Here is a 27,119-nt window from a genome sequence, read left to right on the forward strand (position 1 = left end):
TAGAACGATAGATAGAACGATAGAATGATAGAACGATAGAACGATAGATAGATAGAACGATAGATAGATAGATAGATAGATAGATAGATAGATAGATAGATAGATAGATAGATAGATAATTTGTAAACTTTGTCAAACCATCATTCACTGTCTGCTCTGATGAGTTCAGTTCTGTTGCTATGGCAATAGTTTCATATCAGTAATATTTAGATTAATTAGTTTAAATTTCTGTCTACACAAACACATGAACAGACTGAAGTACGTGAACGGGACATTTACTCGTGTTCAACCCCAGAGCCAGACAACAAACATTCAAATGATGTTTGTTTCTGCAGGGATACACCATGAATCCCACAGCAAACGTGGGCTTGTGTGTGTGTGTGTGTGTGTGTGTGTGTGTGTGTGTGTGTGTGTGTGTGTGCGCCTGGTATTCATCACGTCGTGGGGACCAAATGTCCCCACAAGGATAGGAATACCAGTAGATTTTGACCTTGTGGGGACATTTCTCAGGTCCCCATGAGGAAACAGGCTTATAAATCATGCACAATGAGTTTTTTTGAGGAAGTAAAAGTGTGCACAATCTCCTGTGAGGGCTAGGTTTAGGTGTAGGACGATAGAAAGTACGGTTTGTACAGTATAAAAACCATTACGCCTATGGAATGTCCCCATAAAACATGTAAACCCAACATGTGTGTGTGTGTGTGTGTGTGTGTGTGTGTGTGTGTGTGTGTGTGTGTGTGTGTGTGTGTGTGTGTGTGTGTGTGTGTGTGTGTGTGTGTGTGTGTGTGTGTGTGTGTGACCCCACATCGAGTGTATAACTACCTTGTGCATAATGCTGTATGAGACAGTGAAGACTCACAAAACACTCAGATCTAGGTGGGTAGAGATGGTTAGAACAACAGCAGAAGAGATTTTTCTGTGGTTGGCAACAGCGAGGGCGTGAGAATGAAAAAAAAGAGAGAGGAGACTTACTGAAATGGTGAGGAAAGCCAATGGCAAGCCAACCCACGCAACACCTACATCCCCCATCAGGCACACGCACATACATACAGCATGAATACTGACAGATATCCAGAGAGACACGCATAAGTGTGCACTTACATGCTCCTACATACAGAACATGCAAATACAAGGACGTGAACACCTTGCCAGTGCATTTTAAATACTGATTTCATCATTTTAATTTTGTAGTTCACCCAAAAATAAACATTTGCTTAAATCGTCTTCACTCCCAGGTCATCCAAGATGTAGATGAGTTTGTTTATTCATCAGGTTTGGAGAAATGCAGCATTCCATCACTCGCTCACCAATGGATCTTATGCAGTGAATGGGTGCCGTCAGAATGAGAGTCCAAACAGCTGATAAAAACATCACAATAATCCACAGTAATCCAAACCACTTAAATCCATAAATTAAAATCTTGAGAAGACAAAAGCTGTGTGTTTCAAAGAAACAAATCCATCATTAAGACAATTTTAACTAAAATACGAATCCATAATCTATATTAACACTTGCTCCATGTGGAAAAGTCAATTTCCTGTTGTCTCTCACATTAAAACCGACCCATCTTGCTTGATCTGTGCAGATTTCTCTCCTGATTCAGACCAGACCACTTTTTTTAACTGGAGGAAGCGACATTATGGATTATGGACTCCTATTTTAGTTAAAAACATCTTAATGATGGATTTGTTTGTTACAAATATGAAGCTTTTGTCTTCTCAAGATGTTAACTGATGAAGTAGTGTGGATTATTGTGATGTTTTCATCAGCTGTTTGGACTCTCATTCTGACGGCACCCATTCACTTAATCAGATTTGCATTTTTCCAAATCTGAAGAAGAAACAAACTCATCTACATGTCGGGTGCATTTTGAGTTTGCATTTTTGGATAAACTATTTCTTTAACAGTTTTTGACATTTTTTTCTCACTTGCTCATTATATTAACCTGGTATATTTGAACTAACATCGCTCCAGTAACACTTTAAAACTAAACAACATGGGAAATGGTCCTTGCAAAACTAAAAACATTCACATAGTAATGTCTTTCATTAAAACTGATGTTTTATTATTCAGGTAAACATGCAGACCAACCATTTATGGCCACTATAGCAACAAATCGCACATTTGCATTGCATTAGGAGTGGCATTCTGTCACATTTCAGTGTGAAATCTCTCTTATAGCATTAGCGCTCACATACTTGCATAGATTATGTTTCAGGCCTGATAAACAGCAGCTGATTTATACATGCAGCCTGTAACAAACATATTCTTTGTCGATGTTACTAAGCATCTAAATGCATAACAAGGCCGCAGCCCCCAATGCAGTTGATCGTTTTATGGTTGTTTGCGCGATGAGGGGCACTAAAAGGCCAGTTCGACAGCAGGTAGCCGCGCACTATTTGTGGGCGTAATGGCACAGCAAGATGATGATACGCTGCTGTGCCAAGATAAGTGCTGTTTACTGCAAGCTTCGTCACTTATGGTGTCCCCACCTTCTGTCTAAGTGTGAAAATCTAAAAATCAAAGCAGGCGGCCCGCGGCGCTCCGACGGGTCCCTCCTGAGCCCATCTGAGGGCTCGTTCTGAGCTGAGATCGCAACAATCACAGGCTGGAGCTGCATATAGATCCAGCGCCTTCTGATGCACAAACCCGGCCTGCCCTTCAGTCTGGCCTGCTTTTCAATGTGCTCTCATTTTCTAGACACCTAAAATAGGCCATCGGATCCTATTTTAGTCAAACCACAGTCTATCATGCTCGGAGGATTTCACTTGGCCAAATCACCACCGTGATTGCTTGATTTTTTCACTGTATGACACTGGACAGGTTTATGCTGGGTTTTATGCACCAAATAAACCAGCAGATTTTAAAAATTTTAACGCAAGATTTGCATTTTTAAACAATTCCTTTAAGTTTTAATGTGACCAGCCAGTTTTGTTTGTTTTAAGTTGCATAATAAGTTAAATTTTACATGTTAGATCTCCAGTGTTTAAGGGGAAAACAATGAATTTGTTTAAAACAGTGTTATTTTGTATTTGCATTTTCAGGGTTTTGATTTAAGTTTTAGTAATTTTTACATGTTTTTTATCTATATAGCTGTTTTTATTTTTTATTTTAGTAGTACATCAAGTTGGACTTAATGAAAATTAAAAAATAATAGTCTCTTTGCAGTTAGCCATGCATTAAATACATTTAAAAAATATGATAAAAAAATATGTCTAGTTTATAATTTATTGCCTATCTGTATATATTCTATCCATCTTTCTATCTGTTTAAGTTCTTAATTTAAGTATGAGTATTCCTCCCTCTAGTGGTCAAACTAGAGCACTTTCTCCAAGGTCTAAGATAATAAACAGTCTCTTTTAAACTCTTTAATGATTTCTTAACCGCAGGGGTTCCTAATCTGTTTTCTCAGCTGATCCTCTGTGATCTAAATTATTTACTAAAGGACCTCTGAAATTTCAAATCACGTTCTAACCTTTCAGTAAATGACGAGTAATAATGATTTTTAAAGACAAATAATTGAATGACTCCTTATTAATTGATAGTAATTGATTATACAGAGTTGCCTCGAAATGTATTTGGACACTTAAATCGACTTAATGCATTAAATAACAAAATAATTAAAAAAGCAAGTGTCAAACAAGAAGTTGGTTTAGTCTGAAAGACAGAAAAACACAATAAGTTGGAAAAGATGACAGCGAGAAACGTCTTACTGTGCGTTTATGTTTACAGCTAATGTTGTGAACTTGGATTTGACCAGTAAAGTTAGCATTAGCATTTCTCACACGATCAAACGAATGTCGTGCAGTTCTATCATCAACCACCAGAGGTTGGCAAACGCTTGTCTACATTTACACTAACAGCCACGATCCCTCACTTCATATAAAACTTATTTACAAACATCTTTATCTCCCAGTGTTTGCAGTTAAGCTAAAAGCATCACATTCAAAATATGAAATGGCTCAGTGAGCACAGCTATCTTTCATGCGCTAACATGTTTACAGGACGTTTGTGAGAAACAGGCCTTGTTATATCACAGCAATGAACCATGATCATGAAAAACATTCTATTCTTGCTATTTCTGCCATATAATATCGCCTACTACTATTAATCCCATTATAGTAGTAGAAGCTAGCTAATTCAGTCCATGATGTTTGCTAGCGATATTGAAAGAGGGATTCACGTAAAGAGCTCTTGATTAGACAAAAATCAGTATTTCTGCTTAAAATCGTAGTGAGTGGATTCTGTCATGTTTAAGAGCATTTAGCATATAGTTCAATGCTAATGGACATAAAAGCTACCCAGGTAACAGTGAATGTTCTCAGAACTTTCCTTACGAAAAATAACCATAGTTTTATTAAATACTTTGTTTGGCGTATTGACAACCATTTATATAACCACAGTTTTACTGCAAATACCATAGTTAAACTATAGTTAGCGAAACAAATCATAATTTGTAGTTATGGTTTAACTATAGTAACCATGGTTTTTGGGTTTTATTTGTAAAAGCATGCTTAATATTTGCAAGGGTTTGGATAACGTTCTGGCAAGGTTATGAACAAACATTCTTCCAGTAATGACAAAAGAATGTTCGTTCATACAAAATTATTTTAAAAACGTTTTATTTAGATGTTCTTCTGACATTTTTAAATGTTACAACTTGTTTCAGAATGTTTAAAGAACATTCAAAAGTAACATTCCCATAATGTTTTCAATTTTGGAATGTTCCTTTAATATTCTTAAAATGTTTGTGAATGTATGTTGAAGATTGACTTGGAAGAGAAGAAATTGTTGCATAAAGTTATTTTTGTTTGTTTTTTTGCACACAAAAAGTGTTTTTGTAGCTTTATAAAATTACGGTTGAACCACTGATGTCATTTTTACTATTTTAACGATGTCCTTACTACCTTTTTGAGCCTTGAATGTTTCAGTTGCATTGGTGTCTATGAAGGGTCAGGAAGCTCTCGGATTTCATCAACAATACCTTAATTTGTGTTTCGATGATGAACTGGTCTTACAGGTTTGGAACAACATAAGGGTGAGTAATTAATGACAGAATTTTCATTTTTGGGTGAACTATCCATTTAAGGTGAGATACTGCACCTGTCAAGTTTGAGATTTTGGGGTAATTTTTAGACTAGTGGAAAGAAAACACCCAAAAGACACTGTTAAGTGTTTCTTTTACAGCACTTTATCTATTTGTGTCAATAGATTTCTATTACAATCCATATATTTAAAGGTTTTTTTCTCAAAATGAGTTTTTTCTCCTACACTGAGCCATAAATCTCCACTTCAGTAGCACATTCACATTTCAAAATTTACATTTTTATTCTGAAGGTTTTTACAGAGGGATTTGTTCAAATATAATTTGCTTGATTTTATACGACATTTCATTCCCCCTAAAATAGTAAAAAATATAGTGTTTTCTGTCTGTTCTAGGTTTTTTAAATAATTTTGAAACTGACTTCATCCAGTGTTTAGATTTTTGTACTAGAAATGTACGCAAATTAGCGCATATTTCATTAAATAATTTTCATGACTTGACGAGAATGTTCTCAGAACATATTTTTGTTAGTTCGGATTTTGTTTAGATGGATATAATGCCTGTTGGGATGAAGAGTCACACTTTATTTGCATTTAACAAACAATTAACTACGACTTTGGCTTAAATAAACTCCTAATTTGCTGCTTTTTAATAGTCAGTAAGGTAGTTGTTAAATTTAGGATAGGATTAGGATGTAGGATGTAGAATATGGTCATGCAGAATATGTGCTTACTAAACAGCCATTATGTGAATAATAAGCATTCTACTAAGTAACTAGTTAATAGTGAGTGTTACAGAGGAAGCATTGTTTATTTGTGTAAAGCTGCTCAGCCTGATGCATAAATAAGTCAATAATTGCACCACTGCTTCCCGCGCGTGATCACTTAAAGTTGGCATGCAAACCCAAACATGACACATTTGCCGTCTTGGATATACAGTAAGAGATAAAACATCTTCAAATAGGTCATCATTTAATTCATGATTGACAGCAAAGGAATTCACCAGGGCTTGCCAGTGACACACTTTCCCATAGTCTGATATCATAACAAAGCCATCACCTGTGAGGGCGTACCTGTAAGTCCCACCCATTTACCCATGTGTTTACAGATTGTACTGCCTGTCAGTTGGCAGATGGTTCACTCTTGGTATTCGAATGTGACATATAGGAATGCAAATGAAAAAGATTTGTATTAGAGATTTACGAGGAACTCTTCAGTAGAAGAGGGCGGTCTGTCCAGGTGTCTAAGCTGTGTACGAGATCACCGCAGTGTGTTTATCTGACAAACCAGTGGTTGGATGCGGAGCATTAGTGCCTATTGTAAGTATACTGTACATCACTTCTAAAACAGACTGCTATTTTTGTGATTGTCATATCTGAGTATCCTTAAACAATAAATGTACTTGAAAAGCAAAACTGCATAGGATGTTAAGATATTTGTGAACTTAAGTAGGATGAGTATATGTGTAGCAATAGCCAAAAATACATTGTATGTAAAATTACTGATTATTCTTTTATGCCAAAAATCATCAGGATATAAAGTAAAGATCATGTTTCATAAAGATATTTTGTAAATTTCCTACCATAAATATATCAAAACTTATTTTTTGATTAGTAATGTGCATTTCTAAGAACTTCATTTGGACCACTTTAAATGTGATTTTCTCAATATTTTGATTTTTTTTGCTCTCTCAGATTCCTGATTTTCAAATAGTTGTATCTCGGACAAATATTGTCCTATCCTAACAAACCATATATCTATTTTTCTTTATTCAGCTTTCAGATGATGTATAAATCTTAATTTAAAAAAAATTGACCCTTATGACTGGTTTTGTGGTCCAGGGTCACATTTATTCAGAGAATATGCTTTGCATAAGTAATGTAAAAAATGTAAAAAAAAAAAAAACAACAACAAAAAAACATAAATAAAATGTACTTAACATTTCAAGTTGTGTAAACATAATATTTCAAGGCAACACAAACACTTGTTAAAAGCTGAAACTTTTTTTGCTTCTGTGTTTTTAAGTAATAACCTGATCAATAATCAAATGTAATACTGATAATATTTTTTTGTTTCTCAACTGAAGATGCAGTTTAGATACTTTTACAGGAAAATATTACAAAAATACTGTTGAAAAAAGTAAATATATTTTTCTAATTTGAGTAAAAAACAGAATACCTTAATTTCATTTGCTATGTATCCAAAAAATAAATAAATAGATAAAAAATAACAATACAAAAATAATTTTAAAGAAACTTACGCAATCTGCAGATGTTTTTTTTTAATCTAGTGAAGCTAGCAATTAAGATTATAAGGATAATAACAATAAATATAACAAAATAATATTTTTAAAATTATATTATTTAAATTGTAATTATATGTAATTTCTATTATTATTATCATCATTATTATCATCATTAAAAAAATGATGTGACCCTGGACCACAAAACCAGTCATAAGGGTCAGTTTTTTTAAAAATAGTCTGAATATATCAAAGCTGAATAAATGAGCTTTCTATTTATGTTTGGTTTGTTAGGATATGACAATATTTGGCTGACTTACAACTATTTGAAATTCTTGAATCTGAGGGTGCAAAAAAAATCTAAAAATCTATTGTGCAAATTTAAACAAAAAGTTGCTAGCAATGCATATTGCTAATTTTTGATATATTTACAGTAGGAAGTGGTCCAGGGTCACAAATAATGCATGCAATAACTATTATTGAAATTCAGTTTCAAACAGAAACTGCAACAGCTCAATCTTGGAATTTCACAAGTGTTGAAATTCCCTGTTTGAATAGAGACTGCATGCAGACTGCGTTGTTTGAAGTGTTTGAATAACCTTTATGAGGTTATTGTGTAAAATCAGGTATAACAAACCGAACCAAGTCGTGCCTGAAATCCAAGGAATTCAGGTCACAGACTAAAGCAATCATTCAGACAAACGGTGCATGTGAACGATCTAACAATTTTCTTCTTCGTTCCTGCCGCAGGAACAAACATGAGCAACCTTTACTACGGCTCGAGCAACAGCTCGAGCGACAACTGCACCAACGTGGACGATCTGGTGAAGCGCTACTATCTGCCCGCTATGTACGGTGCGATCTTCATCGTCGGCGTGGTGGGAAACATCACCGCTCTGCTGGTGTACGTGGTCAAAGTTCGTCCCTGGAAGAGCAGCACCATCATCATGGTGAACCTCGTCATCACCGACCTCCTCTTTATGATCTCCCTGCCCTTCCTGACCTACTACTATGTCTCTGATGACTCGTGGAACCTGGGCATCATCATGTGTCGCTTCGCACGCTTCATCTTCCACTTCAACCTCTACGGCAGCATCCTCTTCCTCACCTGCCTGGCCATTTTCCGCTACGTGGCGGTCGTTCATCCGACGCACGGACGAATCATCAAGCAGAAGCGTTGGGGAACGCTGGCTTGCCTCCTGGGCTGGATCGTGGCTGTTGCAGAAATAAGTCCAATTTTTAATTCCTTTGACATCGTGGAACACAACAACAAAACCTACTGCTTGGATCTCGCGAGCAGCAAAGTGCATATCATCTGGCCTTATAGTTGGGCATTGACCGTGCTTGGATATCTGGTTCCTCTAATCATAGTCTGTGTTTGCTATTGGCGCATCATTAATGTGCTAAAGAAGGGTCCTCACATGGGAAGCAGCAAACGGGTTCGAGCGAGGCGGCTCATCGTGTTGATTCTGGCATGTTTCATCATCTGCTTTTTCCCTTTTCACCTCCTACGGGCTTTGAGGATCTACACGAAACTCACTCCGGACACCGACTGCATGCTGGACCGCTGGGTTCACGCTGCGTATATCATCTCAAGGCCCATTGCTGTACTCAACATCATTTTCAACCTGCCGCTCTATACGCTATCAGGGGATTGTTTTAAGCAGGCCTTCGTGGAAATGTTCAAATGTGATCGGCTCATGTCCAAAACTAAAGGGTCTGTTAAAGTGGCTGTGATCAGCAAACCTGAAACTGACAGCGTGCAGGATCAAAGCACTTCCAAAGTCAAAGATATAACCGATACATGAAGAGATACTCCACCCTAAAATGACTGTCTGTCATCAGTTACTCACCTTTAAGTTGTTTCAGAACTGTATGACTTTCTTTCTTCCACTGAATGCAAAAGAAGATGTTTTGGAAAAAGCAACACTGGACCCTGTGCATGTTATTTTTTAACTAAAACTGTTTGAAATACTTTTTGTTTATTAAAATAAAGCTGAAATAATATCTTAAAAACTTAAAATAGAAGAGAATTTAAAAAATATTTCTATATAGTTTAAATTTATATAATGAAAGCTAAATAGCTAAATAAAGCACATGCAATTATGAAAACTTAAATTAAAACTAAAAATATGAATCAATATATATTATAAATCTAAAATAATCTAAAATAAATTATAGTATAAAAATAAAAATATTCCAAGACATTAATAAATGCTTATAAACACGACTGAAATAGAACTGCTATCAACTTTCATGATAATTTTTCAAAACATCATCTTTTGTTTTCATTAATTTTAATGTATATTAATTTTTTGGTCACACTTTATTTGAAGGTCTAATTTTTGTCATTAACTACAACTTCTCCCTCAATAAACTACCTTACTAATATTAGTAAGGTAGTTGATAAGTTTAGGTATTGTGAAGGATTAGGGATGCAGAAAATGTTTTTATATATATGTATATTTTTACATCATATTACTTGTTGCTATTTTACAAAAGCAAAACGATGCAAAGGCATACACTGCAATGCTTTTTCCATTGTTAAAAGGCATTCTTAAGCACTACACTGTAAAAAGTTTTCACCAGTTTCAACCTAAAAACTTAAGTTTAGCAGATGCCTTAAGATTGTAAGTTAAATCAACTTAAGTCATTTAAACTCACAAGTTATATCAACTCATTTTTATTGCATAAGTTAAAATGACTTGTAGTTTTAAGCTGATTTAACTTAAAAACTTAAGGCAGCTGCTGAACTTAGGTTTTTAATTTGAATCTGGTGAAAACTTTTTACAGTGTAGGCTTAGCCTACCTTAGTCAAAAAGTAAAGATGCATTTATTTTAAAGTATAGTTCAAGTCTATTAAAATGTTTACAGACATATCGCCAATATAAAAATTATAATTCAACTTTATTTGGACTACTACTTTTGCACAATGCATATTTCCTATAAGCCTAAAACGTGTTTTAATGTCACTATTGGTGAGGACTGTATGATCTTTAAATAATATCGGTCTTTAAATGCGAAAGTATACTTGCAATACTTCCGCTTTAGCACAATTAAATATAATTTAGTTGACCTTTAGCACTACTTCTGTACAATTAAAATGCATTAAGTGCAAAATTAGTTGTTCCAGTTTAACTTTAAGACTTTAAATATAACGTTTAAGTATGCTAAAAGTAATTGCAGGTTGAGTACATAATATGTAAATGTATTTGTAGTATACTTAGCAAGAAATACATTTTATTATATTTATTTTTCACTAAGGTAAACCCTGTTTAACTGTAATAAAAGCACCTCAATGCACAGCATTGCAAGTGGCTTACTACTCTGTATAATACTGAAACTGTTTCATACTGATGTTTAACAGAATGGCACTAACACTGCCAATGTTGTGGGTTCGATTCCCAATAATGCTTGAATTAATTAAATGTACATATTGAATGCAATGTAAGTGAATTTGAATAACAGTGTCTGCCAAATGCATGAACACTAATGTGCATGTAAACCAAAGCCAATTCAGAACAAACAACCCTCTGCGGCACCAGAGCGCAAACAGCCTGTGGTGTCACTATAGTCAGAAATGTCCCTGCTGTAAACAAATATGCAAAGACATGTTCCATAATGATGTTATCTCATTGCTCTTGCACATTGATGCTCTTTGTGTTTGTGGCAACCTTGACTTTATGATGATGGTGTTAAGTAATTTTGTTGTCATGCAGGATTAACAGCAATAAAAGTGGCTAAATTACAACTGCATTATTTTTGCTACGTACTGCATATTCAAAACAGATAAAGCATCGGTAACTGAAACTAAAGTTGAATAACAGCTGCATTGTGCAATTGATTGCTATTTTTGTCAGAACGTCAATGCCTTCGGTTACTCAATTGATAGTCTTTTGTTTTATATAACATACCTGTGTGTGGGTTTATCAGATTCATCTGAAAAAGGCTGGTCTGGAAAAACAGCACCAGCTTCCTGCTAATATCTGTTTAGATGCATTGCTTCACAGTAAAGGAAGATGAAATGTGAATCTTCGTCAAACCCTATTGACATGCAAATAAGGTGTGTTTATTATCATAAGAGTTTGTGTGTCACATTCGCATCTTATACGTCAGGTTTCGGAATTAAATGTTTCGCACACGTTATTGTCATTTCTGTAGTGGAAGCGATTAACTTTTTTTCTGTAATGAAAGAAAAGTCAAATTAGTTCCTCAATGAATTCAGCTTGTGTTAAATATCTCAGGTAGATGAGCTCAGATTTCATCTGTTGTTTATACACAAGGAAACACCTACACTAACCGTAAAACCTTAATAAAAAGGAAGCAGCAGCTTCTGCTTGTTTATTGTAAATCAATTCTAGTTCACTATCAAAGGTGAGTAAATATAAAACCATGAAGGACAGTAGGAACGGGATTTCCCAAGTTGATTTCCGTGTTAACTTTATGAGCAGTGCGCTTCAGCGAAAGTCAAAGCAACACTGGGCTTTATTGACTAAACTAAAGAAGAAATTGAAAAAATATAAATATTAGATGAAAAACAAATATTACGAAACACCTAAACTGACATGAAAAGTAGTAGAATTAACTAAAACTGAAATAAAAATAAATAAATAAATTGAAATATTGAAAAAACGAATTATTAAAAAAACAAGCACATAACAAAATATGTTAATTTCTACATTTAAATATTTTAAAATCACAAAAATATCAATAAATGTACAAATGCAAAATATTTATAGTGTGTACTTAAAACAAATACTAAAAATCTAAATAAATAAATTCTTAACTGAAATAAATGACAAATGAAAACTAATAATATAGAAAACAAGTACTGTATAATAATACAGAGATTTTTTTAAACATTATTAATACATTCAACTTATTGCATTTAACTTCTTATAATATATCATACTACATGTAGCATTTAATTAAAGTAGTAAGACACTCAATGTCATCCTCTTTAATTATAATTAAATCACCTGAGTCTCCAGTGGCGCAATACATATAATATTAGGGGAAAGAAAAACACACAATTAATTATACAAAAAATTACAATAAGGCTTTTGATGGTTTGTGTTGACTAGATCATGACTTTAGTTTATATTTTTCTCAGTATACATTTGAAAAAATAAAGGTGCTTTAAAAGTTTCTTCACAGCGATGCCATAGAAGAACCATTTTTGCTTCCACAAAGAACCATCTCTTTCTTACCTTTTTATAATCTGAAGAACCTTCTTTCGCCACAAAGAACCTTTTGTCAAACAGAAAGGTCCTCCATATGTTAAAGTTTTTTTATTGAACCATTTAGACAAAAAATGTTATTCTATGGCATCGTGAAAACCTTTATTTTTAAGAGCGTAGACAGGTTTTGTGACCTGTAGCAGCCAAATATATCAAGTATTTTGCAACATCAAGAAAGTTAACATAACACTGACTTCTGACGCTGCTTAACGTGAGTCATTAACCCAACAAAAACAACTGTTTCTCAATCTACCTTTGAAAAAGTTAAGAATAGAGACGTCTGTTATCTTCAAATAACTTTCTTAGACCAACCCCATGGGAAACTTTCGATGCTCAGAGTTTCATTCCCTTACATAACTCAGAAGACATACGCAGTTAGTAGAGGTTAAGGTTCATTTAGACCTTTGAACTTAAATGTTTCTACTAAAACACTCTTGGAAAAGTAAATAAAAATGAGCTATAAAATTAATGCAGATTCATACTTATGATTGCAGACTTGGCCAAATTTAAGAAAAAAAAAAGACACTTTTAAGATCTGAAACTCTAGAAGAGACAAAAGTAGAATTACTGAGATCTCCAACGTCATTAAAGAAAAGAACAGTCAGGATCATTTGGATATGACTGATATGAATTGATCATCACCAATAACTGTCTTTTTATCAATACTGATTGTTTTGGCGCCCTAAGTTAAAAAAATGTTGAATAGGGTAAAAAAAATAACTAATAGTCATCACCATAGTTACCTAGTTTATTGGTTACATTGATAATTGCAAACATTTTTTTGTATTACAAGTTTTCTAAAATGTTAGGTTTAAATATGCAAATGAGGCATTATTTAATGAAATATGCGCTAATTTGCATACATTTTTAGTACAACAATCCAAACACTGGATGAAGTCAATTTTTTTTTTAGACATATTAGAGTCAAATGTTCTCATCAAATCTCATTTTGTCTCACCATAATTCAGAAAAAAATAGAAAACACTATTTTTTACAATTTTGGGGGAATAAAATGTATAAAATCAAGCAAATTATATATGAACAAATCCCTCTGTAAAAACCTTCAGAATAGAGAAAGGAATAAAAATGTCAAGTTTGGTGTGTGTAAGTGCTACTAAAGTGGAGATTTATGGCTTAGTCTAAGACAAAAAACTCATTTTGAGAAAACGGACTTTAAAAATATGTATTTTAATTCAAATCTATTGACAAATGGATAAAGTGCTATAAAAGAAACACTTTACACAGTGTCTTTTGGATATTTTTTTCACTTTATGAAACACCAAAAAAATTTGCCTGCAGTGTCTTCCCTTAAAAATAAATATTTACTGCTACACGGAAACAAGATTGCAACAGGTGTTTCATAACCGTCACACAAAACAGTACCATTTTATTTTTGCATCCCTGGCTTTTGTTGTTTTATTTCCTGCTATTAAATGTGTGTGTTATCTCATGGGTAAAGCATAAGGATGTTCTCAGCTGGCACGCGATGGACAAACCAGTTCAGACATTTCCAGAAAGTTTGTTCATGAAACAGTCACGCAGATGAAAACAATAAGTAGCCTATTCTAACATCTATGTATTCAGCTGTAAGGAATGATAATTGACATTACAATAGATAGTTGGCTTTTTTTTTAGAGAGATAATAGCATCAAAAGTCAGTCAGACTCGGCAATGTCTCATTAAATTGATCAAAATTGACTTTGAGAAATGACTTTGAGAGAGATGGTTACAAAAACATTTACTTCAATAAATGCTGTTCTTTTAAACTTTCGTTTCTTTTCAAAAAATAAAATATAAGTATCAGTTTCCATAAAACATTAGGCAGCACATTGATAATAATCAGAAATGTTTCTTGAGCAGCAAGCGTATTTCTATGATTTCTGAAGGATTGTGTAACACTAAACTGGAGTAATTCAGATTTGATCACAGGAGGTAATTATATTTTACTATACATTTACATAGAAACCAGTTGTTTTAGACTGTAATAATATTTTACAATTTTACTGTATTTTTGATCAAGTAAATGCAGCCTGGGCGAGCAGAAGAGACTTCTTTCAGAAAAACAAAAAATAAAACCTTACCAACTTAATTTTTGTGTTTATACATGTCTAAATATGCAGTGTTGTAACTGTAACGTTCAATAGTTTATTTCAAATAGTTGTGTGTGACCAACTTTTACTGTAAAATATTGGAAAATTGTATAAAAAAGTATAAATGTGACCCTTGACCACAAAACCAGTCATAAGGGTCAGTTTTTTTTAAAATTAAGATTTATACATCATCTGAAAGCAAATGAATAAGCTTTTAATTGATGTTTTGGTGGTTTGTTAGGACTGGACAATATTTGGCCAAGATACAACTATTTGAAAATCTGGAATCTAAGGGTGCAAAAAAATATTAAGAAAATCACCTTTAAGCTTGTCCAAAGTTCTTTAATGCATATTACTAATCAAAATTTAAGTTTTGATATATTTATGGTAGGAAATGTACAAAAAATCTTCATGGAACATGATCTTAATAATATCAGATTTTTGGCATAAAAGAAAAATCAACAAATTTGACCCATTCAATGTATTTTTGCTTACTGCTACAAATACACCCGTGCTATTTAAAGTGTTACTCCACCCTAAAATGAAAATTTTGTCCTCATTTACCCCCATGTTGTTCCAAACCCGTAAAAGCTTTGCTCGTCTTCGGAACACAATTTAAAGGAGTCCTATTGTGCTCTTTTACAAAGTCTTTATTTTGTTTTGGGGTGCACTAGAACATGCTTTCATGCATGGTGGTTTGAAATAAGCATAATTTTTCACATAATGTCAAAATAGTCCATCTGCCATCAGTGGTTCAACCATAATTTTACGAAGCTATGAGAATTCTTTTTGTACACAAAGAAAAGTAAAATAACGACTTTATTCAACAATTCGTCTCCTCTGTGTCACCGTAGTGCCGTTTTGGAGAGTATCCCTTGGACGCAGACTTCACAGTACTATGACAAGCTATGCGGAAAGTATATGATAACCACCAGAACAGGCTTAACAGGTTTAAATGAAACACTAAACTGCACTTCAGACCCATTTTCACTTTCTTCATATCAAATGTCACCTATAATTCCAATGCTAAAATCTCTAGTCAACTTTGACCGGCAATGTTTCACGCCTGGTGGAGGTTACCAATCACATAACTTCAGCAGACTTGGAATGAAGTTGATTTTTTTGGCTTTTCCAACTGCCTAGATGTTTCCATCTCCAATAATACTTTATCATTCTTTTGATGTTCCCTTGCAACAACGTGGACATGCACACAGATGTAGTAGGTGGCCTTTATGTGCTTTTCCCAAACCAGGGAAATGACGTCGACGTGTCACCATTTGTAGTTTTTGAGACTAGTAGGGATCGGGTAAAAGTTGTTTTTAAAACACTCATGGTGGACTTACAAATTTTCCGATGCAGCGTTTTGTGAGTACATACCCTATTGACACTACTGTAGAAGTTTGGTAAGATTAGGTGCACGTTTAGTGGGGCAATTTATGAGATACATCACATGTGCCATCTACGGCAGTAGCAAGCCATTCGAAAAACTCTGATATCTCCCTCAATGTTTGGCTAAGGTAAAAAAAAAAAAACTTCGGATGGGGTATTTACATGGGCTTCGGAGTGCATAGCAATGAAGTCAAATCTACTCCGAACCATCCCTTTAAAGTTTGTACCTCCCCACACAATCTGGGATGTCTAGAGTCAGTCAACACCCTATTCAAAATGTAAACAGCCTTTCTAAAATGTTAACAATGAGAAATATGGACTGTGTTATAATGACAGCTAATTAAAACTTTAGTATCTACACCCGAGTTCGTATATTCAATGTATTCTGTTTTGAACATAAAAAGTTCATTGTTCTTACTTCTGGGAATTGACAGTTGCTTGTAAACACTCACACACTTTCACACAAACTGGCCAAGATACTTCCAAGCCACAGTTGACTTATTCTCAGCCAAAGTTCTAACCCAAGTCAAGTTGACTGCACACTGTCATGCAACTGAACCTAATAAACCTAGCTCTGCAGGGGATACCTGTCTAAAAATGTCAAATCAACAAACCTATACAAATATATATAGAGTGTGTAACCTATACAAATATACATAGAGGTGACCGAGAACTGTGTACGCTGTTTGCGTACAGGGGATACTCTCCAAAAAGGCGTTACGGTGATGCGGAGGAGACAAATTTTTGAATAAAGACATTACTTTTGATTTCTTTGCGTGCAAAAAGTATTCCCGTAGCTTTGTAAAATTATGGTTGAACCACTGATGGCGGACGGACTATTTTGATGACGTGTTTCATACATTTCTGGGCCTTTTCCCTGCTGAAAAAAAAAACAGCTAAAACCAGCCTAGCCAACCTGGCCAGTGGCCAATGGGACAGTCAAAAAGCTACCAGTTTTACAAGTTTAAAACAGTCTTAAAGTACCCCTATTATGCCATTTCCAATATCTGCAAAGTTGTAAAGCCTGAAAGTTCACTACAAATAAGATGATTGTCTCCCAAAATAAAGAAGCAACTCTTAGTAATCAATCTCCCTTCTGTTACGGCTACACGTTATGGAGTTAACATATTTGCATAATTTCCACCTATGTTCTACGTTGGCATGCCCCAAACAACTTGACCCATTCTCAAACACGTCATTTTACTGACGACAGCATCTCTAAACTCAGGGAGTTCAACACAGGTTCAACTCAGTATCCACTTTATTTGGACCCGCTGCCTCTTCTTAACCACAACCTGTAAGTATGATAATTAGGGTTGGGTATCGTTTAAATTGAATCGATTGCAATTTTTAATGATTTTGCCAATGGTTTTAACAAAAGAAATACCACAGCAAAAACAACTAGACTAATATAAATTTCAAACATTAAACTGTTATAGACATTCAAACAGTCAGTAATGAAATAGGAAAACACTCATAAATTAGCAATAGCATAGAACTGAACAAATTGCAGGTACAGAAATTTAAATTATTATTATTATTTTATTATATCCTTTATTTAACCAGGAGAAGCCCATTGAGATTAAAAATCTCTTTTGCAAGGGAGACCTGGCCAAGATAGGCAGCTAAGTTACATCACAACAGTACATACATACAAAGACAAAATAAAAACAAATAAATAAAGAAAGAAAAAAGGCCAATTTTTACAATGAAATCTCAGTTAAAAACATTGACATGTGAGTGAGTCCAACTCTAAACATCTCATTTTTGACTTAAAAACACTCAAAGGAATCAATTTACTAAAATCTAAAGTTTAAAACCATTAAAATTGATAAATAAAATATAGATTAATTCTCATTAGAGTTACGAAAGACATTCAGTCAAGATCTGTGATTTTTGGTTCTTGGATTTACATTAATGACGGGCAGCACGTTCTAAGTTCGTATATTCAAAGTATTCTGTTTTGAAATTTTGTTTTGAAAAAGTTAATCGTTCTAACTTCTGGGAATTCACAGTTGCCTGTAAACACACACTCAAACTGGCCTAGATACATCCAAACCACAGTTGACTTATTCTCAGCCAAAGTTCTAACCCAAGTCAAGTTGACTAGCAGACTGTCATGCAAGTAAACCTAATAAATAGTGATGCTCCGATTGAACGGCCACCGATCATGATCGGCCAATATTGACTTAAAATAGCTTGATCGGCGAACCCCAAAAGCGCCGATCACTTGACGTAAATTACTTGCGTGACTTTTTCACACGTGCATGCACTGCGCACAGGTGAACAACACCAAAACGGAGCTTACCAGTGGCAACATGAGTACTAAATTCCTTATTCGTTTTGTAAGGGTAGTCTTGTTATTGGGCATGTGATTAAGCTGTGCGTGTACAGAGCGCTGACTTTAGTTTTGCCGGAGACGTTCAAGTTTACTTTCAGTTTCATTCTCTGCTATTTTCAGTGAGTGGTAAATGTGCGTGCTTGAATGTATCTTTCTATACCCGTCATATTGCAATAATGTTACCGCTGTGTGTCTGATTGTTGTCATCAGTTCACGAACGCATATAGATGTTACTGAGGTGAATGTTTATGTTTCCTATATGCAGACGGATTCTGACATATCGTATTTAATTCAGCCTAAACCACATTTTACTACCTTTATCCTAATGACTGTACAATGCTAGATAATATAATCCTTACATCATCTTAAAAAACAGCTACAAATAACAAGCAAAGAACATTTACATTATCAAAGAACTTCGTCACTAACTAGTGTAGCCCAGTCTAGTGCGAGGTGCACTTTAAAAAACACTCCCGTTATAATCAGTTTATCTATCTACACTGCATGATGAATAAATCTCTTCCCCATGAGGCGCATTAAGGCGACGTGGCCACTCTATGCACTGTAAAAAGTGAACAGTTGGATCAACTTAAAAAAATTACTTCAATTGGTAACACCTAAAAAAAAAGGATTGACCTAAGATTATTTAAGTGTGATTGACCACACTTAGATCATCTTAGTTCAATCAACTTAATTTTTTAGGTGTTACCAATTGAAGTAATTTTTTTAAGTTGATCCAACTGTTCACTTTTTACAGTGTGCGTTTGTTTATAAGTCTCTGAAGCATCCTAGAACCGACTCTCTGCACTGCATCGCTAAAGTTAGGCACCTCTTTGACGGATAATAATAATAATCGTCTTGCTTTCGTCAAAGGCATCAGCAACTGGCGATATCTCTAACTATTGTCGATACACGATACTATCGTCTACAACCCTAACTTAGTGGTTCTTCAAGATCTTGACTGTAGCCTATTTCTAAAGGTTTATTTTTTTCAATATAGTTAATTTAGAGTTAGTTTCATTTCTACAAATGATGCAAACTCTGCTAGATTATAGATAAAAGATTCCCATTCCCCTGTCATTCTGTGATCGACAGTGATCGGCAGATCATGATCTTGGTGATCGGTAATCGGCCCCAAAAATGCTGATCGGAGCATCTCTACTAATAAAGCTAGCTCTGCAGACAGGGGATACCTATCTAAAAATGTAAAATCAACAAACCTATACAAATATAGAGCAAGAGAACTGTGTGGCATTTGATACCAAACTCTGTTGGCATGAAAATAGCATGTAAGGTCACTTACAGGAAGTAATTAAGAAAAAAAAAAGTAGAGTAGACGAGAAATGGGAGGTTGAATACAAACCACTTTCAAATCTATATAGGTGTTGTTCCAAAGAAAGTAAACCACAAAGATCTGAATACAGAAATACCGACCGTCTTACTGCTAAAACCTAACCAGCTTTGAGGAACACATGCCAGGTAAATGTGGACTGGACAAGTGTACATTTTCAGGTTGGAGAGTTAAATATTTGAATGTTTTATTATTTGGACAAGAGTTTTAATTAGCCTACACACCCAAAAAAGTCCTATGGGGTTTTTATTATACCCACAGTACCACTTGAAACATTTCACACACCTCCCTCATCTCCTCCTACATGATCAATGCCCTTTTGTTTGTGGTTATGTTGAGACTACAAGTGGCCATTTGAAAGTATTTTGGAATATTCTGAGATGATGGTTTAATTTCCACTTCATCCATTGTCTTTTCTTTCTTTTCTTTTTTTTCTACAGAAAGCTCTTTAAGTTTGCTTTCCGATTCTGCTTATCGAAGCTGATTCTTAATAATTTCTACTTTTGATTCCAATAACATAAAAAAAAGTTTATAAAAAAAATGAAGTCAAGCATTTTTATTCTGTGTTTTACAAAGCTTTCTGTTGCAGCTGAATAACACGAGCAAAAACTATGGGCCTACAGAGCACTTAGGCCTAAGAGGAACTTTTGCCCATGGTTTTACCAAAAAATACCACAGCAAAAACAACTAGACTAATATACATTTTAAACATTAAACTGTTAAAGACATTCAAACTGTCAGTAACGAAATAGGAACATGCTGATAAATTAGCAATAGCATAAATAAATAGAACTAAACAAATTGCAGGTACAGAAATTTAAAATTAAAAGTTTAAAAACACAACATAGTTTTCTTTTTATAAATAAAATATGGATTAATCCTCATTAGAGTTACGAATGATATTCAGTCAAGATCTGTGATTTTCTTGTTCTTGGATTTACATTAATGACGGGCAACACGTTTATTAGTCTGCTGTCTCTTTACCAAATACCCGGTTCTTGAAAATTTGGAACAGTTTCTAAAATGGAACCGGATCTCGATACCCAACCCTAGAAATAATGGATGTTTATATACGATATGGATAGTTCAAAATATGAAACTACACTCTTAAAAATAAAGGTACTTCACGATGCCATAGAAGAACCATTTTTGTCTAAATAGTTCCATAGAGAACATTAAACAACCGAAGAACCTTTCTGTTTCACAAAAGGTTCTTTGTGGCGAAAGATGGTTCTTCAGAATTTAAAAAGGTAAGAAAGATGGTTCTTTGTGGAACCAAAAATGGTTCCTCTATGGCATCGCTTAAGAACCTTTTAAAGCACCCTAATTTTTAAGAGTGTATGACAATAGGCGTATTGTTTCCAACACAAGCTGTATGCGGTAGACCAATCACAACAGACTGGGACATCTGACCAATCAGAGCAGAGTAGACTTGCAGAGAGGAGGGGTTTAGAGAGCCTGAATCCTAGAATTGCTTTGAAATGAATCGTTTGAGAATTGCTGGAAAATGAGGTGATATTGAATACATATTTTGAGAAAACCAAAGCATTTTTTGATCCAGCATGCATATACAAAAACAATATTAGGAACCTTAAAAATGGCATAATAGGGTCACTTTAATGTCAACTACCCTTCATGATGATTATACAGTAACAGGTATTTGATCAATAGGTATACAAGAAAACTCTTAAAATGAAATTTCAAGCCACATCAAGCAGCATTACTTTATCAAAGAGTGGACTCCGAGCAAAACCCCAAGAGCTGAGGGTGGCCCAGACTGCTTTTGGAACGATACTATTAAACAACACATACAATCCTAAATATGTTCTGCATAGTGATTATGAAATCAGACAACAGTATGCCAGACTTCACAGTAATATGAAGCTATTCAGAAAGTGTATGATAACTCTTAACAGAACAGGCTTTGTTTACTTAACAGTAAACAGGTTTACTGCATACTTCAGTAAATGAAACACCAAACTGCACTTCAGACCCAGTTTCTGTCCCAGTTACTTTCTTTATTTTAAATGTCACCTATAATTCCAATGCTAAAATCTCCAGTCAACTTTGACTGGAAACGTTTAAAGGGATAGTTCACCCAAAAATGAAAATTTGATGTTTATCTGCTTACCCCCAATGCATCCAAGATGTAGGTGACTTAGTTTCCTCAGAAGAATACAAACGAAGATTTTTTACGAAAACCGGTGCTGTCTGCCAGCCTTATCATGGGTGTGGATGGGCACCAGACCTTTAAAAGTAAACAAAAACATGCACAGACAAATCCAAATTACACCCTGCGACTCGTGACGATACATTGATGTCTTAAGACACGAAACGATCGGTTTTTGAGAGAAACTGAACAGTATTTATATCATTTTTTACCTTTGTTACAACGCCACGTCCATCTCTCCTGAGTAAGCGTTCGGCATCAGTCACGTCACATAAGCACGCGCTCTGTGGTAGAATACGCAAACGCCGGAAGCGATCTGTCGCATGTATACGACACTCATTGTTTACACAGAGCACAGAGATTGTGGGTATAGCGGCTATTCAAAATGGTAAATACTTGCGCTTATCCTGATTGTTTAAACCGATTTAAAGCTAAAAGATTACATTAGTTTGCGCAAACTCATCCGGGACTTTTCACTGATTTCCCCTTACGGCGTTTGCGTATTCTACGCTAGAGCGCGTGCTCATGTGACGTGACTAATGCCAAACTCGTGCACATTACAGATGGACGTGGCTGTGTATCAAAGGTAAAAAATGATATAAATACTGTTCAGTTTCTCTCAAAAACCGATCGTTTCGTGTCTTAAGACATCAATGTATCGTCACGAGCCGCAGGGTGTAATTTGGATTTGTCTGTGCATGTTTTTGTTTACTTTTAAAGGTCTGGTGCCCATCCACACCCATGATAAGGCTGGCAGACAGCACCGGTTTTCATTAAAAATCTTCGTTTGTATTCTTCTGAGGAAACTAAGTCACCTACATCTTGGATGCATTGGGGGTAAGCAGATAAACATCAAATTTTCATTTTTGGGTGAACTATCCCTTTAATGCCTGGTGGAGGTTGCCAATCACATTTCCCTTTTTCCCTCTACTATCCTGTAGATAACAAAAGATCAGTGAAAAAAGCATAACATTTGTTCGTTTCTAACTTCCGCAGACTTGGAATAAAGTGGATTCTTTTGGCTTTTCCCACTGCCTCCATCTCTAATAATACTTTATCATTCTTTTGATGTTCTCTCGCAACAACATCACATCCTCACTTAATCAAGAAGACGCCTTATAATTTGTACATCCCCACAGAATCTGGGATATCTAGAGTCAGTCAACACCCTATTCAAAATGTAAACAGCCTTTGTGAAATGTTATGTTAACAATGAGAAATATGGAATATGGTGACAGCTAATTAAAACTTTAGTTTCTACACCCAAGTTCGCATATTCAAAGTATTCTGTTTTGAAAGTAAAAAGTTCATCGTTCTTTATTCTGGGAAGTGACAGTTGCTTGTAAACACAAACGCACTTTTACACAAACTGGCCTAGATACATCCAAACCACAGTTGACTTATTCTCAGCCAAAGTTCTAACCCAAGTCAAGTTGACTAGCAGACTGTCATGCAAGTAAACCTAATAAACCTAGCTCTGTAGACAGGGGATACCTGTCTAAAAATGTAAAATCAACAAACCTATACAAATAAAGAGCAAGAGAACTGTGTGGCATTTGATACCAAACTCCGTTGGCATGAAAATATCATGTAAGGTCACTTATGGGAAGTACTTAAGAAAAAAAAAAAGTAGAGTAGACGAGAAATGGGAGGTTTAATCTGTTAGGAAATGATACGAATCTGCAAGATCCCTCACTGCCTCCAGTCACGCGTGTGTGAAAACCTGCTGCTGTTTCCAGTTGTTTTCGTCTTTCATTGCAACTGACCGCATACAAACCACACATCTATATAGGTGTTGTTCCAAAGAAAGAAAACCACAAATGTCTGAATACAGAAATACCCACTTACTGCTAAAACCTAACCAGCTTTGAGGAACACAAGCCAGGTAAATACAAAAGCAAGACAGATGCTGAAATTATGTTATTTCAGTCGCTATACTAACATGGACTGGGCAAGTGTAAATTTTCAGGTTGGAGAGTTAAATATTTGAATGTTTTATTATTTGGACAAGAGTTTTAATTAGCCTACACAATTGCAGTGACCTTACAGAATGACAAACATGCAATAGCAAACAAACCCCAAAAAGTCCTATGGGTTTTTCAATGGGGTCAGCGGTGGTTGGAGATGTTTTCAGTGGTGAGAATGACTAACAAACACACTGTCAGTTCACAGACTGTCAAATTAACCCTGTGTTAGTCTAATGGAGTTGCAAAGCACAATAAGACAAAAAATATATAAGCAAAACCGTTTCTAGGTTCAGTACCTAGAAAAAAACGAATCCCTTCAAGTTAACACTAAGGCACATTAAATGGAAGTTAATGTGGCCAACTTAAAATCACTGTTTTTACTCCTAAAAGCTTTTTCTTCCCAACATAATTAAGTTTTTTATTTCAAGAAGAGGAGGCACTTGACAGCAAGAATAAAGAAGAACTGGAAATGAAATGCCACAAACGCCGTCAATTGAGCTGAACTTGTTATAAATCGGGAAGATTCCTTTAAGGAAATACCATGTGGTAATGATTCATGTTGTTTTAATATAATCAACACTAAATGTGGAGGTGACACGCAACTTAAATTCTTTTAAAAATTCAATTAAAAAGTTTAAAAAAGGTCAAATTAGATCATTTCTTAAATTTAGACATCTGACTTTAAAATTTCACATGCTATTAAATCAATTATTTGATTGCTATGTCAGAGTATTAAGTATATAAAATGTGAATGTCTGCCTTGTTATTGTACTGTATTGACAGCGCACTGGCAACCTAATACTTGGCATTACATTGTGAGTTGTACCACTATGCAATACTTCAGTACAAAACACTATTGAGAAATATTAATTACAACCATAATTACATCTTAAATATACAATACGTATAAAACAATGTATAAGAACATCAATATAACACATATTTGACAAACCCAGATAGATCAATAGATAAAATCATGAGTATTACAAAGAGAAGTACACAAACAAGAAAATTCCAAGAGTGCACACTAACAAGAGCCCGAGGTTAAGAATAATTTTGGTTTTCGGAGGTTCTCGGAGCATCTCCTCAGTAGCATTCCTGTCGTCATTTTCAAAAGGTGAATCTGGTTCCTCGAGATTTTTATTATACCCACAGAACCACTCAAAGCATTTCACGCACTGTCCCTTACCTCCGCCTACATGATCAATGCCCTGTTGTTTGTGGGTATGCTGAGACTCCAAGTGGCCATTTGGAAGTATTTCAGGCCCTTTTGGAATATTCTGAGGTGATGGCTTAATTTCCACTACATCCATTGTCTCTTTTTTTGTTTCTACAGAAAGCTCTTTAAGTTTGCTGCTCTCAGATTGATTCCTGTTGCGCAGTCCCCACAAAGTAGTTGTAGCAATCTGTTCCTTGCTCGGAGGATCCGTACAAAGACTGACGACTACTGTCACAAGCCCCGCAACCCAAAACAACACAGCCGCTACATACATGAAATGAACATCCTTGATGAAAGCAGGGCGGTCATCGGTTGTGTCACAGTCCGGCTCTTTATAAACGAAGGCAAGAATGAGTCTTACGGCTCCAAGCAAGAAGCCCACTATTCCACCCCAGAATGCACCGGTCTCATTGCAACGTTTCCAGAGGACGCCAAGCAGGAACAGTGCAGCTATGGGTGGCGTAAGGTAATCCGAGACCTCCTGAATATAGAGGAACATCTGACCCCCTTGCATCTCAACGACGAATGGGACCCAGGCAATGCTAATGGCCACTATGAGGATCACAAACATGCGTCCCACCACCATGAGCTCTTTGGAGGAAGCCTGGTGGCGTACCATCTTATAGATATCAAGGGTGAAGATAGTACTGGCGCTGTTAAAGATCGAGTCTAGGTCGCTCATGAGAGCGGCGAGCATCACCGCCATCATCAAGCCTCGTAGACCTACGGGCATGACGTTCATGACGAGGCGAGGATAGGCGGTGTTAGTGCAACCGGCTTTGTTGTTGCAGACTTGCATGCAATGCTCTGGACTGATGCAAGCAAGTTCATCAGCAAAGAGCACACGTGAGATCATCCCTGGAATCACAATGATAAACATCGGTAAGACTTTTAGTACGCCCGCCATTAGGGTTGACCCTTTGGCGTGGGCGATATTCCGAGCTGCTAGGACTCTCTGGACTATGACTTGGTCTGCGCACCAGTACCAGATAGAGGCTGGAGTCTGGCCCAGAAGAAAAGCAGGCCACGGGAGGTCTTTATCCAGTGGACCTCTTAAGATCTTAAACGAATCTGGTTTAGGATGCACATGGCAGGAATCTGCGTAGGTGATGTTTTTCCCGAGCACAATGGCAGTGACGTTGGGAAAGGCGTTCATGTACTTGGTGTGCAAACCCTCGAGGCCTCCTACTTTAACTAAACTGATACCCATCAGGCACAGCGCTCCTGAAATCATGAGGAACGCCTGCAGAGTGTCCGTGTAGATGACCGCCACCAGGCCACCGGTGACCGTGAGAAGAGCCGTCATGGAGATGAGCAGGATAATAGACACGTAGAGATTCCATCCCAGAGATTCCTGGATAAAGAGCGCTCCGGAATATAGATCCACTGAGAGCTTGGTGAAAATGTAGAGGAGTAGAGTTAGGGATGCGAAGAAAACCTTCAGCCGCTTACCGCCGAATCTTTTCGAGAGGTATTCTGGCATGGTGTACACACCTGAGTGAATGTAAACGGGTATGAAGACCCATCCCAGGAGCTGCAGCAGTAGAATCGCATTGAACTCCCAAGCGCCTACGGCAAAACCGCTAGCCGCACCTGAGCCGGCGAGACCAATGAAGTGCTCGCTGCCGATGTTACTCACGAACAGCGATGCACCGATCATTATCCAGTTCATAGAACGACCGGCCAGGAAGTATCCGCTCACGGTGCCTCGATTTGCCTTCCGCATTGCAAAAAAGCCAAAGCATAGGACAAGAACGAAGTACATGGCAACAACAACGATATCGGCTGCTTCCATTGTCGATGCCATCTTTTAATTGTTGATTGGCCAAGATATACAATTCGGTGGGCCACATATAGAAATGGATTCTGAAAGAGAAAAAATAAGTAGATTTGAAAAAACAAAAAAACAACACTAACTCCATTCAGATGTTGGCAAACATGGTACAGACCAGGAAAGAAAAGTACAACTTCTATTTTGGTCGGATGTCTGTGAACAGTGTTACAATTCATAAAACTCTGTCCTTTTCATTGGTCCCTGTACTTGCATTTCTCCTGCAGCTGAAATGT

The 27,119-nt window shown here is 35.9% G+C and overlaps 2 protein-coding genes across 2 annotated transcripts; one reads left to right on the top strand and one right to left on the bottom strand.

The window, feature by feature from the left end:
- The first annotated feature begins 8,043 nt into the window (after positions 1 to 8,043).
- On the top strand, positions 8,044 to 9,093 carry LOC141336977 (2-oxoglutarate receptor 1-like). The gene has a single exon (XM_073842697.1). It carries the CDS (start codon positions 8,044 to 8,046, stop codon positions 9,091 to 9,093), a length of 1,050 nt encoding a protein of 349 aa, XP_073698798.1.
- A 15,723-nt stretch (positions 9,094 to 24,816) lies between these two features.
- slc5a3a (solute carrier family 5 member 3a) lies at positions 24,817 to 26,859 on the bottom strand. The gene has a single exon (XM_073842775.1). It carries the CDS (start codon positions 26,857 to 26,859, stop codon positions 24,817 to 24,819), a length of 2,043 nt encoding a protein of 680 aa, XP_073698876.1.
- Positions 26,860 to 27,119: the final 260 nt, after the last annotated feature.

This window comes from Garra rufa, chromosome 6 (assembly GCF_049309525.1).
Source record: "Garra rufa chromosome 6, GarRuf1.0, whole genome shotgun sequence".
In the NCBI taxonomy this organism is placed as follows: Eukaryota; Metazoa; Chordata; class Actinopteri; order Cypriniformes; family Cyprinidae; genus Garra; species Garra rufa.

Excerpts from the sequence above, each read along its gene's own strand:
- LOC141336977 (XM_073842697.1), top strand. The coding sequence starts at position 8,044 with ATGAGCAACCTTTACTACGGCTCGAGCAACAGCTCGAGCGACAACTGC.
- slc5a3a (XM_073842775.1), bottom strand. The coding sequence starts at position 26,859 with ATGGCATCGACAATGGAAGCAGCCGATATCGTTGTTGTTGCCATGTAC.